The following is a 17,508-nucleotide window of genomic DNA, read 5'->3' as shown; positions in this document are numbered from 1 at the left end:
GCCACTGGACAGCAGGGGGTTTACCAAATTTTTCCTGAGAAAACTGTGCCATTAGTTCCTATGAGTACATAGGCAATTACTTTTCAAACAAGAAGTCCTGGTTTTAATGTGACAGGCGGAACAATTCCTGGGGAATGCTTCTCTCTCCCGGACACCATCCTTGACTTGCTGCACATGCGTCATACTGTCTTGGCAAGGGATGGCGGTCCACCTGTTTTGATACATGCTTGGTAACCGAATATCGTTCTGAACAAATTTCTCAGTCTACAATATTAATATTGTACGTTCTCTTAGAGTGAGGGTTATTAGAGGTTGCGTGCTCCGGTTACAGTTGAATAATATTAGGGGTGCCCAAAAGTCCTGACAAGTCCTGCATAAGTGTGTTTATATGGTGTGTTTAAATGGTCTCCCAGTTCTTTATTTTTAAGAGCGTACGTTGAGCGCCTCCCGCTGATTCAGAAGTTTTCTTAAATTTCTGGAGCTACCAGCAATGAAGGAGATTTCGCCCAGTTCTTTATTTTTAAGAGCGTACGTTGAGAGCCTCCCGCTGATTCAGATATTTGTCTTAAATTTCTGGAGTTAGCAGCTGTTGAGAGAGTTGTGAGTTTATTAGTGCACGGCCGTGCGATTTTGCCTGATCAGCAAATAGCAGACTGTCAGTACTACCATGGACAATAATCTAAGTGTAGACTCCGCCAAGGCGGAAGTAAAAAGGAGCGTACCTCTTATTAATCAGATGATACCAGTGAAAAGCAATTAATTAACACTAAAAGGTTTCCAAGCATGGAGGGGCAATAAGAGCTCATTGACCCCGAGAGAGGAGGTGGACTGACTATCGCCGCTGGTGGGTTAAATGAGGCCTGTATTCTACTTAGACACTATGCAGCGAAACCTTGTGAATGCATGGACGTGAAAATTGAGGCATGAACGTGTGCAGTGCATGAATGACTGAATGATGACACTTTACGTATGCCTGAGAGAACCGCGTTGTGAGTGCGAATGTGCCGTGGACGTGTCATTGAGTGATTGACCGATGAATGGCTGTTTGACGACACATGTTCCTCTGTTTCACCTTCCTTTCCTTCTGGGTTTTGATGCACTAGATCTTCTCCCTGTTTTTGCCAATTATGTAGTGGGGTGTTCAGATCTCACTGCTGCTTGTTAATAGAATTATGACTCTTGGCCTTGGGCCTTCTAAATGGTTTACCAGGTTTTAAAGGTCATTTTTTCTGGGTGTTTAAAAACACCAAACAACGTTTTTAATACCACTTTCAGTGGAATGACTTGCTTTGACCTTGACTGACCTTACTGTTCATGTTTAGTGTCCATGTTTTTGTTGTTGTATGTGTGGACTTGTTGTTGTGTACACTTGTCTATGTCTTCGTCTTCGTTGTTGTTTTTGTGTTGTTTTTTCCAATATACAGGTCGCTGGCTGTATATTCGAAGGAGACGAATCAAATCCAACAAAAGAAAAGGGATATTTTAAATGATTCATTTAAGTCTTAATGTTTTCCTCTCTTTCTGTTTCTGAGTGTTTTCGAACAGAAAATACCGCCGCCTTTTCAACTCCGATCCTGCCTCCTACATGCCTGGTCACTGTCTCTTATGATGAAGGATGAGAATTAAAGGGAAGTATTGTCCATAACTATAACTGGGAAGCAAAGGGGAAATAGATTGAAATAGACACGTGACAATATGACATATTGTGGATGTTCTAACATAATATCTATTCCAGAGACTACAGAGACTTCCAATCCAACTGTGAAAGTGGGGACAGATCTTCAAAGCGTACAGTTGACCCTCGCTTTGACCTTTATGGCTGAGGAGGAGGAGGTTGAGGAGGCTGGAGGGCACAAAAGCAGGCGGACACAAGAGACAGGAAAATGGAGACACATCCAAAATAATGAGATAAGTGATTTTCCAATGATATTTATCATATGGTTTTAAGAATCCAAATGTATTCTTATGTAAAAAGGAAGGGAAAGGGCCAACGTCCCTCTGATTTTTGATTTGTATTTTATCATGGGAAAATGATATACCTCAAAACCCTCCAACCCTTTTCTCCCCCCACCAGCACTTTGCGTGCAAGAAAAACACCTTCACTGGGTTTAGACATTTTTAAGAATAAAATTAAGTGCTCTCAACATCGGGTTGGTGACCCAATCTGGGTCACCTGAGATTTAAAGAGGGTCCACCTGAAACTATTGATAATTGATAGATATAAATGAGATAGTTTAAAGTTAAGAAACTTCCGAGCATTTAAGGAAGCTCTCAAAACTGTGCTATGGCTCGTCACTCCTACGAATGGGATAAACACAGAGAGCAAAAGACAATATGATTGTTCGACTCAGCTTAACTTTAATTCTGTCTAACCTTAAAGGGCCAATAATCTCGCTTAACTCTGGTTCAGACACAGAATAGGAGACACTTTTGCCACCAATTCACCTTCAAAATTAAGTAAATTACATCTCAAATAACAATTATGGGGGAAAATAATGAAACAAATGAACTGACAAATTCAGCTCTATAAAATAAATAGGTTACGTTATTCGGTGTGGAGTGTTAACATTATTCAGAATAAATAATGGATAGAATAAGATTTCTCCTTCATAAATAAGAGATAGCAAAGAAAAATAAAACAAACAATTTAAATAAATAAATAACATTATATATTTATTTGGTTAAACTTATTTAGTTTTCTCACATCTCCATGTCTCCCAATTGTATGCATTCATCTTGAGAAGACATGTAGTCACGCTCCACACTTCTCCGTCTGACTTGCATGTCCTTGTAAACAGTGGTTCTCAAATTGTTGCTTTTCACCAGGTATCAGCGTACCACCGGTAGTGGACGTAACACAGTTTGAGAATCACTGCAACTCCAGCTATGAATCGAATTAATACTTCCTGCTTTTCTTTCAGCCTCATATTTTCCCACTCACGTGTGAATGGGCTACAGATAACATTGAGCTAGCATGGCTAAAAGCTCACTAACCCACTCCTAACCATTGTGTGATTGTGCAGCAGCACTTTTTAGGATCTGAAAAGCTCTCAGATCCTGACCTCTGACCTGTCTCTGCCTTCCTGGAAGCTATAACTGAGCGACAGAGCCATACTAACTATTCATTTAGTTAGTTAACTAACCCTAACACCCCTTCTCTTTAAACTTTTTATTTTTTATTTTATTTTATTTTATTTTATTTTATTTTATTTTATTTTATTTTATTTTGTTTTGTTTTTGTTTTTTTTTTCTTTCCCCCCCCCCCCCCCCTCTTTTCTTCTGTTCAGGTACCAACCGATCCCAAGAGAGGTTGCCAGGTGTGTGGAGACTACCTTTCCTCAGACAACAACCGATCATCTACACGCCGACCGGAAATGAACGACCGAAGGTGGACCGTCACTTTCCGAATTCAGCTGACGACCCACACGGCAGTGAAGGTCGCGGAGCGGGCGACATGGATCCATATATATATATATATATACTTAAAAGTGACTGATGCATTGCTAATAAAAATGAATAAATACTCTAAATCTGGAACCTGGAAATGGCAGCGCAGAGACAGAGCATCAGCGTCAAAGTTGTGTTTGCCTGCCCGATACTGCATTTTAAAGGAGTAGGTTGAAAGTGCAGCTAACCACCGATTGCTTGTGGCATCAAGCTTTGCAGAAGTCAAAACATACGTAAGAGGGTTATTGTCTGTGATCACAGTAAAGTTGGCCCCATAAAGATAGTCATGTAACTTTTCTGTCACACTTCATTATAAGGCCAGAAATTCAAGTTTGTGAGCAGGATATCGAGACTCACTAGAAGACAGGCCTCGGCTTGCATAGGCAATGACCCTGAGTTGGCCATTCTGCTCCTGGTATAACACTGCTCCCAATCCTGTTATGCTGGCATCTGAGTGCAGTATGTAAGGTAACTGTGGATTGGCGAACCCAAGAACAGGGGCAGATGTTAATTTGGCAATCACAGAGTCGAAAGCCGCTTAACAGTCTGAAGTCCACTTTTCTCCAAAAGACTGCTTTGGGTCCAAATACTTTACTGATGACTCTCTCTTTTTATTGGAATGTCGTACAGGTGTGTAGCCACGAGTAAGGTTATTTAGAGGTTTCACTATAGTGGCATAATCCTTAATAAATCTTCTATAGTATCCCACAAACTCAAGGAATGAACAAAGTTCCTTAAGGTTTCGGGGAACTGGCCAGGATTTAAGGGCGGATATTTTTTTGGGATCAGTTTGGACACCGTTCTCAGATACAATATGCCCCAAATACCATACACTGGACTGAAGAAACTTGCATTTTTCAGGGGCCAATTTAAGGCCAAAGTCTTTAAGTCGGTTGAGCACCTGCAGCAGCCGCTTTTCATGCTCCTCTAAAGTGGCAGAGAAGACAATTATGTCGTCCATAATTGGCCCTAGGACCTCTCTAAGATTTATATCCCCCATACACTGCTCCATGAGCCTCTGAAATGTACTGAGGGCATTTGTTACCCTCTGGGGCAATCGGTTCCACTCCCAGAAACCCAAGGGAGTAACAAAAGCAGTCTTTGCCTTATCTTCTTCGGTCATTTGAATCTGATAATACCCAGATTTCAGATCCAAGACAGTAAACTACTTTGAGCCTGTTAACGCCGAGAAGAACTCTTCAAGATTCGGGAGAGCATAGGCATCTTTGACAGTTTGCAGGTTTAGTTTGCGGTCATCAATACACAACCTTTCATCGCCATTCTGCTTACGGACAACAACAATCGGGGATGCAAACGGTGACTCAGACTCTCTAATAACACCAGCTTCGAGCAGGTCTCGAAGATGGCTTCGAACAGCTTCAATGTCCCGTGGATGAATTGGTCTGGCACGTTGCTTAAAGGCAGTCTCATCATGGCGTTTGATATGGTGTTTTACATGGTTTGTGCAGCCAAAATCCAAGTCATGATGAGAGAACACTTCAGGCATCTTGTTTAATTTTGCGGTTAAGCGCTCTTTCCATTCGGTGGGAATAGGTGAATCGCCGAAATTAAAATCCAGAGTGGAAGGGGGTGCAGCAGAGCGACAGGGTTACATTTACTTACCTAATCTTTTTGAGAAGTTAGGAGAGATATTGCCAAAAATCTGATCTGTTCAGAAGGAAAAAACAGTCAAGTTTGGGTGAGGTGGAGCATTCTATCCCATCTGTGGGAAACAGATTAAGGCCAGTTTGGATGGAGACTGTTGTCATATGGTAAATTGACCCTAGTCAGCTTCCGTAGATTTGACTTTAAAGCAAACCTTCGACTTTCATCACAATGTTGTATTTTAAGTTTATTTTTGAAATTTCAACTTTAATCTTATCTGTTCGGATTTAATCTCGACATTGTATTTCAAATTTATTCTCAAAATTCCAACTTTAATCTCGACTTTTTGACTTTATTCTCGACATTTCCACTTTATTCTCAATGTTTCAGCTTTATCCTTGATTTGCCCAAAATTATTTTCTCCATCAAAATTGGCCCTAATCTTCTTCCGTTTACTATGAACATGGGGGGGAAACAGAAAATAGACAGAGGTGTAAAGAGTACTGATATATCCTACTCAAGTAGAAGTACTGTTACTTGATTGAAATTGTACTCAAGTACAAGTAATTCATACATAAAATACTCAAGTACAAGTAAAAAGTAGCTCAATTAAATAGTACTCAAAGTAAAAGTTACTAGTTAATTTCACTCCCATGTTTATTTTTGATAATAAATCTTGCCACGGTTCCTTGCATACAGTAAAAATCTCGTGTATAAACTTATAAAAGAAAAGACCAAATCTTGCACATTTGGAACTTAATTTATTTTCCACAAAGGCATCTGTATAAATTACAAGGTTTGTCAAAATGTACAATTATTATTCTATAGATAATACAGCACAAATTAATTCATTTCAAAATAATAACATTTTCAGGCTCTAAGTATAGCTACAGTTCATTTATGAACTCAAACACTGTGCCATGGCAAATGTGTCATGTGGGTAACAATATAAAAGAGGGTTTTCACCTACGTCACGTTCTGGGCACTAACCCAGATGCGCGGCCATTTTGGAGGCACTCGGAGGTAAACACTGTGATGGATAAATGTCCGAAACCATAGGAAAGCTCATCAAAATGTGTTATGGGGTGACCGTGGCTCAGGTGGTAGTTGGTCGTCTTCTGATCAAGAGGTTGGGATTTCGATCCCAGTACCTGACTATGTGTCGAAGTGTCCTTGGGCAAGACACTGAACCCTAAGTTGCTCCCAGTGGTCGACTAGCGCCTTGCATGGCAGTCCTGTCCCACTGGTGTGTGAATGTGAGAGTGATTGGGTGAATGAGCTGATATGTAAAGCGCTTTGAGACTGCTTCAGTGTGGGGATAAAGCGCTATATAAAATCAAGTCCATTAACCATTAACCATTATAAATGCAAAGACATACAGGGAAGGACCTTTTACCTGCAATACAATGAGAAATACAGCACATTTTAAATCTACATTTTAAGAACTGTGTTGCTACTGTAGCAGGCTTAATGAATGTGATCATATTAAGTCAATAATGCCACATGCAGTAGCTTGATATGAATTATTTTCTTATCATCACATTAGAAAATTAGTTAAGAGCCGCTGCTATCAACAATTTGGATGATGTCCAGATTTTTGCATTGTAGATCCTGGTTTAGCTTCGCTAAACCTTTCCTCTGATAACTTTTGACATTGTTCTGCCTGATTTGTATAACTTTTGGCAGTCTATAAAACTTTAAATGTTTTTCACGGTCTGACAGATTGGTACAGTCAAAAACATGGAAATAATTCACCATTTCCTTTTGTTCGATGTTCGGGATCTACGTCTTGTTTACCTCTTGAGTACCTCCAATATGTCAACTTCTGGTTTCATGGCGCGGTGATGACGCACCGTGAAAACCCTCTATAGGGTAGAAAACACAACCTTATTGATTAGACATGGTACAACTAAGAACATATGGATTATTTAAAATGAGACCATGAAATGGAAATTTTGAAAAAAAATCACAATTATCATTTACTGAGTAACAGTTGGGTGTAGAAATGTAATGAATTACTTTACTTCTTTTAAAACGTACTTGAGTACAAGTAAAATTACTAATTTAGAAATATACTCAAAAATATTTAGTACCCATAAAAGCAACTCAGTTACAGTAACGTGAGCACAAAACAATCCATTGCTTTCCCTTCTGAAAATAGGTGCTTGAATAGGTGAAGAAAACATTTCTACAAGTGATTAATCTTATTTCATGTGTCTCATATAGCATTCAGATGAGAGGGAGGATATATAATGCAGAAAGAATACAAACCTCTTACGTGGATAACTAGTCGCTCACACACACACACACACACACACACACACACACACACACGAATCTTTCTTTTTGGAAAGTGAATGGATGTAACAAGGAAATAAAGAGGAAGACCCTGAGGAGATACATATGCTTCCTTCCATCCTCAATGCTGCATCTCCTCCCCCCCCCCCCCCCCCCCCCCATGCTCACACTCAGACTTTTTACTAATTTCGTATTTAATTTGGTAAAATATTATTTAAAGTTAGACAATAGAGTACAAAGATGCATTTGTAGGGATTTTGACTTTTCTATGTCGTTGATGAGGATGAAAATTTATTATAAATGCATTACAGTGCTCAGGTATTTACAAAAAATTTACAAAATGTACATTAGTAGGTTTCTTTTCAATAATGTTTGATTTGATTAAACCTACAATAATAGACTACATCCTATGCTATTCACACTGGCAGAAAATCATTAGGTTTTTTTTTTCTTTTTTCTCTTGTCTGCACATGCTGTCAAAGGTCAACACTACAGGAAGTGCAATCATTATGAGACAGCAATGCATGTTTTGTTATTGCAATAAAATACATTGATTTATTTTATTGCTTAATTGTGACCATCACCAGCCCTCCCTAAGGAAGGGTAAGATATCTTTTATTATAGGGAGGATATAAAAAGGGAGAGCAGTGTTACACCTCGGTGGAGAGGGAGGGGGAGGGGGAGGGGAAAGGGAGCAGGGAGGAGAGAGTCAAGGTAGGAAATAGAAAGGGTGGGGAAGAATAGATTGTTTTACAGTGAGGGTGAGATGTGATGTTGTAGAATATATTGTGCTTATTATGTTGTGTAATCAAGCCAGTATAGTGACAAGTGTGAAGCTTAGCTATAATGGTGGTGGCTGTGGACAGGGGGAATGAGTGAGTGGTAGTACCTAAAGCAGGTATTTGGGATAAAGGTGTCTAAAGTTAAGCCCAGTATGAGTTTTATCCCACATCCCAAGGCATGCCAGTGCATCGTATACCAGTACAGGTGCAAAAAAAAGGTTACCGCAAACCCAAGAACTGCCCCGGGCCCGCAGATGCAGCCAGGCCAGCAGAAAGAGTGGGGGCCAGGGAGCCCCAGGCCACCCCCCCACGGCCGAGCAACCCCCCAGACGCCCCCAAGATCCCAGGCTGAGAGGCAGCCACCGCCCCCGACACACACATCCGAGGAAGCCCCAAGCAGCCGAGCACCCAGCGCATCCCGCCACCGACCCCAACCCCCAACCCCAAGGCCCCCCGCCAGCATCCCCCCCCCACCCACCCACACCCAAGCACCCAACCCCCGAGGAGAGGGCCCAGAGAGCCCCCCGCCCGAGACCCCAGCAGAGGAGCCAAGGCCCACGCCCAGCAGACGGCCAGAGCCCAGAGCCAGCAGGGACTAGACCCCAGGCCAGAAGGACCCGGAACGGAAGCAGCACCAAGAGCAGCGCCCCCAGGGACGGCGACCATGCCCATAGTCTCCGAGGGCACCAAGGGGATGCTGCAAGTTGCCCCGCCGGCCTCCAGGCACACCAACCAAGCACCCCAGAGCATGCCAGATCGCCTTTCCTTGATGCCTAGCCCGCGCGATGAGCCCTAGACAGCCCCCCCCACCAAAGGGTCCAGCCACACCGCAGAGCCCGGCTCACAGGGCACCGCCCAAGTCGGGGCCACCCGGCGCCGGACCCACAGGCATGGTAGGGCACGGCCCGCACCTCTCCGCCCGGAGAGACCCCGCAAAGAGAGCCCCTAGCAGCGGCGTGCCAGCGGCACCCTCAGCGAAGGCGCACCCCAGGGAACCAGGCCAAGGCGCCCAGACAGGCCGTCGGAGCAACCCACCGCAACACCCTTCCACCCAACAACCCAGGACGCAAGCGCCACCCCCAAGAGTAGCCACCCCCAGCGCCACCCCTGTCCCAGACCTCCCGTCCCGAAGCCATGAACCCCACCACCCCAGGCCCCCAGACGAGCCAACCCCCAAGCTACCCACCCGGCGCGGCCACACCTGCCCCCCAAGCATAGGCCACAGCCCCCCCACAAGCATCCCGGGCCGACAGGAGCCCCCCACGCCAAACCCAACGGGAGAGCAGGCGCAGAGTGAAGGCGGAGGAGGGGGGGAAGGATGAGACAGGGGGACAGAGAGCAAGAGGAAAGAGTGGCAGAGAAACACGCAGGCCCCCAGCCCCAAGGGCCACCCAGACGTGCACGAAGGGGGCAGGAGAGCAACACCAAACCGCACAGGGACCACGAGAGCACCCGAAAGGGACGCACGCCCCCGCAGAGCCACCCAAAACACCCCAGCAACCCACTCGAACCACCCAGGTTTTTCTGAGAGCAGACATCTTTTCCATGGAAATAAATTCTATGAGGAGATTTCGCCATTGGTTTATGCTTAACGATTTTTCATCTTTCCAATTCAGTCATGTTTTTTTTTTTGCTATGGCGAGTGCCGCAAGGATGGATTGTGATTGGTTTGCTGGAATATCAAGCATAGTCAGGTCTCCCAACAGACATAGATTTAGAGGAACCTTGTAGTCCAAAATGGAGGACAGTTTTTCAGTGATTAGGAACCAAAACTGTTGAACTGGCGAACAAAGCCATACGGCATGTAAATATGAATCAGCTGTTCCCTGGGTGCACTGAGAGCAGATGTCTGTTACGGAGAAGCCCATTTTATACATTTTCTGTTGGGTCATCTGGGATCTGTGGAGGACCTTGTATTGAATTAACTAAAGATTTGTGTTTTTAGTCATCTTAAAAGTAGTACAACAAATTTCTGTCCAGAAATCGGTGTTCGTAGTGATTGAGAGTTCCGCTTCCCATTTAGAGATTGGTAAGTGATTAGAGTTAGTGTTCAAGATTTTTGAGAGTTTTTTTTGTTTTTGTTGAGATTTTTTTCATATATATGGCCAGTTCTGGAGGTTGCAAGGTAATTAAATCTATTGCCGTATTTTTCTTAATTGTCTCTGTTACTTGTAAGTACTGAAGAAAATTACATTTATTTATATTGAATGTTTGGGTTAGCTTGTTATATGTCCTGAGCTTATCATTTTCGAAGAGGCCCTGGAGATGAATAATTCCGCTCTCTTCCCATGTTTTTAGATAGAGCGGTGTTTTTCTGTTTCTAAAGTCGGGTTGTACCAGATTGGAGACAGTATACTAGTTTTTAATTGAACATTTGTAATGTCCAGGGCTTTCCACCACGCAGTCAGGGTGGAGGCAATCAGTGGGTTTTTAAAGCAGTTATGACGTTTGAGGGTCGCAGTGATAAAAGGGAGATCAGAGAGTTTATTTTTGTTTGCAGTCTAGCTGTTCTATTTCAAGCCAGGTGTTATGGTATTCGTTTGGTTTTAGCCATTCTGTTAAATGTAGAATTTGGTTTGCTAGGTAATAATGCGTGAAATTAGGGGCTTCCAACCCACCCTCGCTTTTATTTTTTTGGAGGGTTGAAAGGCTTATTTTTGGTTTTTATAGCATAGAATTTTGTAATTGCAGAATCTAATCTTTTGAACCATTGTGTTGGTGGTTTCAGTGGATCACAGAGAACAGATAGTTTATTTTAGGTAAGATTTTCATTTTAACTGAGGCTATTCTGCCAAGGAGTGAGATAGGGAGATTGTTCCATCTCCGCAGATCTTCTGTGACTTTATCCAACAGCGGATCCAGGTTCAGTTTAATTCATTCATTTAGGTTTGGTGATATATTTAAGCCTAGATATTTAATTGTATTTGTGGGGGAGGGGTTTTGTGGGTTTTGGGTTGCTGGGTTCCATGAATTTTTTGTTAATGGAAAGATTGATGATTTTGACCATTAGGTTTTCAATGCTAAAGCTCAAAGTATTTGAAAAGCATCTAAACCTCAATGCAAAACTGTTTTAAAAAAAAAAAAAAGTGCTCGATTGTTGACTAAATATCCTTCCCCATTAAATAGTGCAATAAAATGTTATTTGCTATATTGGCTTAACTGGTTTTGAAAGAGCATCATTCTTCCCTGAAATAAAACAGGGTTATGTGACATGTCACTCCCCCACTGTTATCTGATGAACTTCCAGTCAAGCAGTCACTAGTTCTTCAATCATGTAACTTAGGCCTGTTATTTAGGTCTGATATTGACATCTTTGTTATTTCTTCAGTGTGAGTTTAGTTGACATCTCCGTCCATTTAAAAGCACAGTTTAATGAGCACTTGCTATATTTCTAGGTTGGAAGCCTTATAGCCAGTAGTGCTCTGCAAATGTATGGTGACATATATGGAAACTTCAAGAGGTGGAGAAGCTTGTGGTGATTATGATCACATCATATGGCCTGTAACACAATTTTATTGTCATTTAACATTTGAAACCTCATTTGGTCTTGAGAGTGAAATATGTGACTATCTGCAAGGGGCGAGACGACATGAACAAGTGGGTTTTTATGATGTTTTCTTTCTCTGCAGTCTGGGAATCTTAGCAGGTAATGTCTTTTAGATTAAAGGTCATTGATTTTGTCCTATTTTTCACAGAATTTATAACTCAAAGCAAAGTGGTTCTCAACCTTTTTTTGGATCGTGACCCCAATTTGATATAAAGACTTCTTTTTTCTAGAATTAGTTTTAGATCAAATTTGTTATAATACAGAGTTGTACCAGTTCAGATATTTTTGCATTTTATTGTTATTATTTTTATTATTAACTAGATTCATATTTGACAAAGTGAATGTATAGAATACAGTAGCTGTGTGTTTTAATTTGTAAAATAACAATAATTTTACAGTAATTTTTTTTTAGCAATTGTTTCAGGCGACCCCACATGGGGTCCCGACCCCAATGTTGTAAAAACCCTTATTTAATTATAATTTCAATGTTATTGAACATGGGAACGTCTGAAGTTTTAAGTTTATTTATTTAAAAAGGGATAATGCATATTAAAAAACATTTTTTTAAATACATTCTAATACAAAAAGATTGTAGCCTGAGCCAATTTTCTGTCTGTGTCTACTTTGTCTGATACAAGATAGTTTAGAAGGTAAAAGATGTTTTTTTAAGTAATCAAAAAAAAACCCAAGCTCATAAATACTGTAATCGCGCAGAGTTATAGATTTCTTTCGGTGCCTTTCTGCACGCTCACCGTCTCGTTCTGTGCGCTCGCGGGGATCTCTCTGCGCGCGGTCATGTTGAGTTTTGGCACTTTGGGGGCGTGCATTGCATGGACAGCACCTCCTTTCTGATTAGTCACTTGAAAAACGGTCAGAGCCAATCAGAGGTACAGTAGGGCGGGTCATCACAGTATAAAGTCCGTGGCTGTTTCCTGGGACAAAAAATAAAATGTTATCTCTCAAATTTAATTTGATATGCTGGGACCAATGTATAGAGCTAGTTTTATTTATTTATTTTTTTATTTATTTATTTATTTATTTATTTATTATTTATTGTTAGTTAAACTGACGTCTGGTCTACGGCTATTTTTTCTTAATCTTGGTTGGTTGCAGAAACGTAAATCATTTTTTTTAAATTAGAACTCGATTAATTTATTCTATTGATGTCTGTCATTCATTATAATTCTACTGAAGTGACTGTACTTGCAACAATGACATCAATAATTAGGCCCATGTGATAATCCTGTGGTCCTGATATGAAGGACACATAGATAAGTGGGTTCAGGTGGATTTACTCTGGTGTAAAGGAGCACAACAGCAGATGAAGGAGAGATAATAAATAGTTCCACATTGCGACATACATTCTATATTTACATATGCAAATGGTGAATACATAGAATACATTAATAGGGTTTTAATTTAAAAACAAAATAAAGATTAATGTTTCTGCAATCAACTAAGATTAAGGGGAAAAAAAGCCATAGACCAGACGTCAGTTTAGCTGGCACAGTAAAAAATAAAATAATATAAATAAATAAAACTAGATCCATACATTGGTCCCAGCATAAAATCAAATGAAATCTGAGAGATAACTTTTTTTTTTTTCCTAGGAAACAGCCACGGACTTTATACTGTGATGACCCGCCCTACTGTACCTCTGATTGGCTCTGACCGTTTTTCAAGTGACCAATCAGAAAGGAAGTGCTGTCCATGCAATGCACGCCCCCAAAGTGCCAAAACTCAACATGCACAGACCGAGACGAGAGCGTGCAGAAAGGCACCGCACGCGGGCATAAAGTGATCCAACTGTGTGCGATTAAAGTTTTTATGCTCTTGAGTTTTTGGCACGAAATTGACGGATATATAACTTTGATAATAGTGGGGGCCACAAAAATATGATCGCTTGATTGGAGAATCAGAATCAGAATCAACTTTATTGATCAAGAGTGTATGAATACACACGAGGAATTTGTCTTGGTGACCTGTGTTCTCTCAGATAGTGTAACATTAAATAATAACAATCAACTACAATAAAGAAAAATAAATAAAAAAGAAGAATAAACATAAATATAAATATATAAGTATAAGAGTAGTTAGACTAATATGTGCAAACTAAATAAAATAACAAGATAATAATATTAATAATAATAATAGTAATAATAATAATAATAATAATAATAATAATAATAACAATAACAATAATAATAATAATAATAATAATAATAATAACAAAACAAAATAAAAATACAATAATAATATTAAGATAATAGTGCAGTAGTGCATTGATGAGTAGTGCAGGTGAATATTTAAATGAAAATATTATGTGCCATTTTGTGTATTCTTCACATTTGTTTTAGTTGACATTATGTGTGTTTCTGGTGTCATTTAGTATATTCTTCTCCTATTTTGTGTGTTTTGTTGTTATTTTGTGCATTTCTGTTCTTGTTTGTGTCTTCTGTTATTCTTGTGTATTTTTCAGTCATTTAGTGCAGTGGTTCTAAAACTTTTTTGGATCAAGTACCCCTTCCTCTTATTTCTGAATCCAAGTACCCATTATTATCCGACTACAACATTTTTATTAGAAAACTATTTAAAAACAACTATGCACAATGATGGAATGAACAGCTTATAACATGCAGGAATCTCATTTGGAAAGAAACAGCATTTAGTGCAGGTTCTCAACCGTTTTTTTGGGATCGTGATCCCATTTTGATATAAAAAAAATCCTGGTGACCTCAAATATATATATATATATATATATATACTGCGTTTTAGTTTAACTAGATTTATATTTCACAAAGTGAAAATATAGGAAAAGACAAAAGAAAATCGGAATTCAAAAAAGTCAAAAATCTATTTAAATTTGTTAGAAATTTCAAGCGATTTTCAAATTTTCAAACTCCAGGCGACCCCACATGAGGTCCCGACCCCAAGGTTGAAAAAGACTGATTTAGTGCCTCCTGATTAAATATATTAATTTATTTTTTATCATTTCCGGTCATCTCACGCCTGGTTTTGGACCAAGACTGACACTTTATTTGTTAATTTTCCTCTAACTTTACCGGAAAACAGAAAAAAAACAAAAAAAAAAAACAAGGACATGTCACTGGATGGTAATCAGTGTGCCACTCCTAACCACAACCTAGTATTTGCGTCTGTAGGCGTATCTATCTGTCATTTATTATTGCAGTGAATACTGACAGGTGTGTAAATCTGAACCAGGAGTCAGTAGGTGAGGCTGTGGTGGACTGTGGAGACCTTTAGGCCTTTCATCATCACTCACTGCTCCTGGAAACAACATCCACTCAGGGATGAAACGTGGCTGTGCTCTCAATTACGTCCTCTGCGCCGTGTGCACAGCGACTGTCTTCCTGACCTTGGGAATAAGTGTTCTGTACCTGCATGTCCCCCCCAGCCCCAGGCTCTCCCACATCACCATCCTGCTCTGGGTGCATCCGTTCGGTGTCGCTCCTCTCCCTGACTGCTGGAAGCAGTTCCAAATCCATGGGTGCACGATCACGGATGACAAGCACGCGTACCGACAGGCTGACGCTGTGATTATTCACCACCGGGATGTCGTTAAAGGGAGAGCCAGACTGCCACCAGAACCGCGACCTCGCTCTCAGAAGTGGATATGGCTGAACCACGAGTCTCCCACATATTCACCGGGACTGCAGAAGTACGACAGGGTTTTCAACCTGACGTTGTCCTACCGGGTGGACTCGGATATTTACGCCCCCTATGGTCACCTCATCCCCGTGGTTAACGGCTCTGGATCGCTGGACCAGACGACTTCTCTCCGCCGTCCATCCCGCCTACTGGCCTGGGTCGTCAGCCACTGGTCTGCCTCCCATGCCCGTGTGTCTTTCTACAATGAACTGAAACGCTACGTAAACATCGACGTGTACGGACGCGCAGGGAAGCCGTTAAAGAAGGGCAGCGAGGCCGTGCGGGAGCTGCTCAGAGATTACATGTTCTACCTGGCCATGGATAACTCACAGCACACGGACTACATCACGGAGAAACTCTGGAACGCAGTGCGGGCAGGAGCTATCCCCGTGGTCCTGGGTCCGTCCCGGCAGAACTATGAGCACTTCCTGCCCCCAGAGGCCTTCATCCACGTGGATGACTTCCCCACGGTCGAGGAGCTGGCCCAGTACCTAAACAAGGTGATGCAGAATCCGGATCTGATGAAGCACCACCTGAGCTGGAGGCAGAACTACAGCGTCCACCAGTTGACCACTAACGAGAAATTCTGCCAAGCCTGTGAGGTGGTGAGGAGGACCAGGGGCCAGACCAGTGAGGTCCCTCACCTGAAAGATTGGTTTTGTTCGTGAAGACACCTCAGTGTGTGATGCAAATGTTAAATATTTATTGGTAATTGACTGTGGGAATCTCTATGCATTGCAAACCTTCTGCTGCTGCTTCTAAATATTTGATAAAACATAGGACTTATTTTTCAGGGTTTATAACAGGGTCACCAACCTTTCTGAAACTGTGAGCTACTTCATAGCTACTGTATAAGGGCTACCGGTGAGAAAAGCTAAAGTCAGCATAACATTTTTAAATCAAAGTTAAAGAAAACTCTTTTTCTCTACTGTGTATGATTGAGAGGGATATTTTTGGTCATGTTGTGGACATAATGTGTTTGTTGATGATTTTAATTGATTTTACTGATGATTTTAAATGTTCCTATTGATTTTAAGCTGTTGAATGTTTTCTGTTGCACTTTTTGATCATGTAAAGCACATTGAGTTGCCTCGTGTATGAAATGTGCTACAAATACATTTGCCTTACCTTTTTATTTTATTTTCCTTCTGATGTTTTACTCGTTTTAGGATTTGAACTTTACATTTTTGGTGTATTTTAAAGAGTTGTGCCACAAACAATTATTGTTGGATGAGGAAAAAAGTATGTAAAAAAAAATAAATAAAAAATCATAATGTTAATAAATAAACTGACAAATGTTTTTGTGTACCTCTTGAGATATGTTTAAGTACCCCTAGGGGTACATGTACCCCAGTTTGGGAACCACAGAATTAGAGGGTATGATAAGGAAGGTCATAGCAGTAACTTAAAAAGGTTGGAAATGCTGACGTTTCAAGTACATGCAACACTTTTTTTTCGCCTCATTATTGCAATTGTTTCATTTTCATTCATTTTTACAGAAATCCACCTTGCATTTAAAAATATATATCTTATATATTATATTATATATAACAAACACCAGATCTGCAACACTTAAAAAACATTTGTCACATAATTTCACTGATATTAAATATTTAAAGATGTTAATTCTGGTCTTCTCCGTAATTTTTACTCTCTCCCATGTGGGCCAAATTGGATGCTTCAAAGTTCCAGATTTGGCCCCCAGACCATGAGTTTGGCACATGTGGTTTAACTGATGATGCCCATGCTCTTATTTTGAAAGGCTGTGAGTTAGATATTGATTATTATTGGTCTTCATAATCTGTATTGGGACACTATATTTTTGCTACAGATAACAGCAGTTTGAAGCTGTTAAATGAATTAAACCAGTGTTTCTCTAATGGGGGTACACAATGGCACTACAGGGGGTACTTGAGAGAGGGTGAAAAATTAACAAATGAAAGCATTAAAAATATGAAATTTTAGAATGTGTATTTTTTTTTTTTTTTTTTTGGTTAAAAATGATAATCAAGAATGTGTAATGAAAATATAACTAATAACAAGAAAAAAAAATCTTTTATGGTTTATAAATTATTCAGACATGGACATAGTATTTTTGTCCAACTGATGATGCCCATGTTCTTATTTTATATTGATTATTATTATTATTATTTTTATTGG

At 40.5% G+C, this 17,508-nt stretch overlaps 1 protein-coding gene across 1 annotated transcript; it reads left to right on the top strand.

The window, feature by feature from the left end:
- The first annotated feature begins 14,856 nt into the window (after positions 1–14,856).
- On the top strand, positions 14,857–16,359 carry LOC114474555 (alpha-(1,3)-fucosyltransferase 4-like). Its single transcript, XM_028464950.1, has one exon. The coding sequence runs from the start codon at positions 14,991–14,993 to the stop codon at positions 16,014–16,016; it is 1,026 nt and encodes a 341-aa protein (XP_028320751.1). The 5' UTR covers positions 14,857–14,990; the 3' UTR covers positions 16,017–16,359.
- Positions 16,360–17,508: the final 1,149 nt, after the last annotated feature.

The sequence above is a fragment of the Gouania willdenowi genome, chromosome 13 (assembly GCF_900634775.1).
Source record: "Gouania willdenowi chromosome 13, fGouWil2.1, whole genome shotgun sequence".
Lineage (NCBI taxonomy): Eukaryota > Metazoa > Chordata > Actinopteri > Blenniiformes > Gobiesocidae > Gouania > Gouania willdenowi.
The sequence above is the reverse complement of the archived record's forward strand: the minus strand, read 5'-3'. Positions and strand labels throughout refer to the sequence as shown.

Coding starts and splice junctions, on each gene's coding strand:
- LOC114474555 (XM_028464950.1), top strand. CDS start 14,991: ATGAAACGTGGCTGTGCTCTCAATTACGTCCTCTGCGCCGTGTGCACA.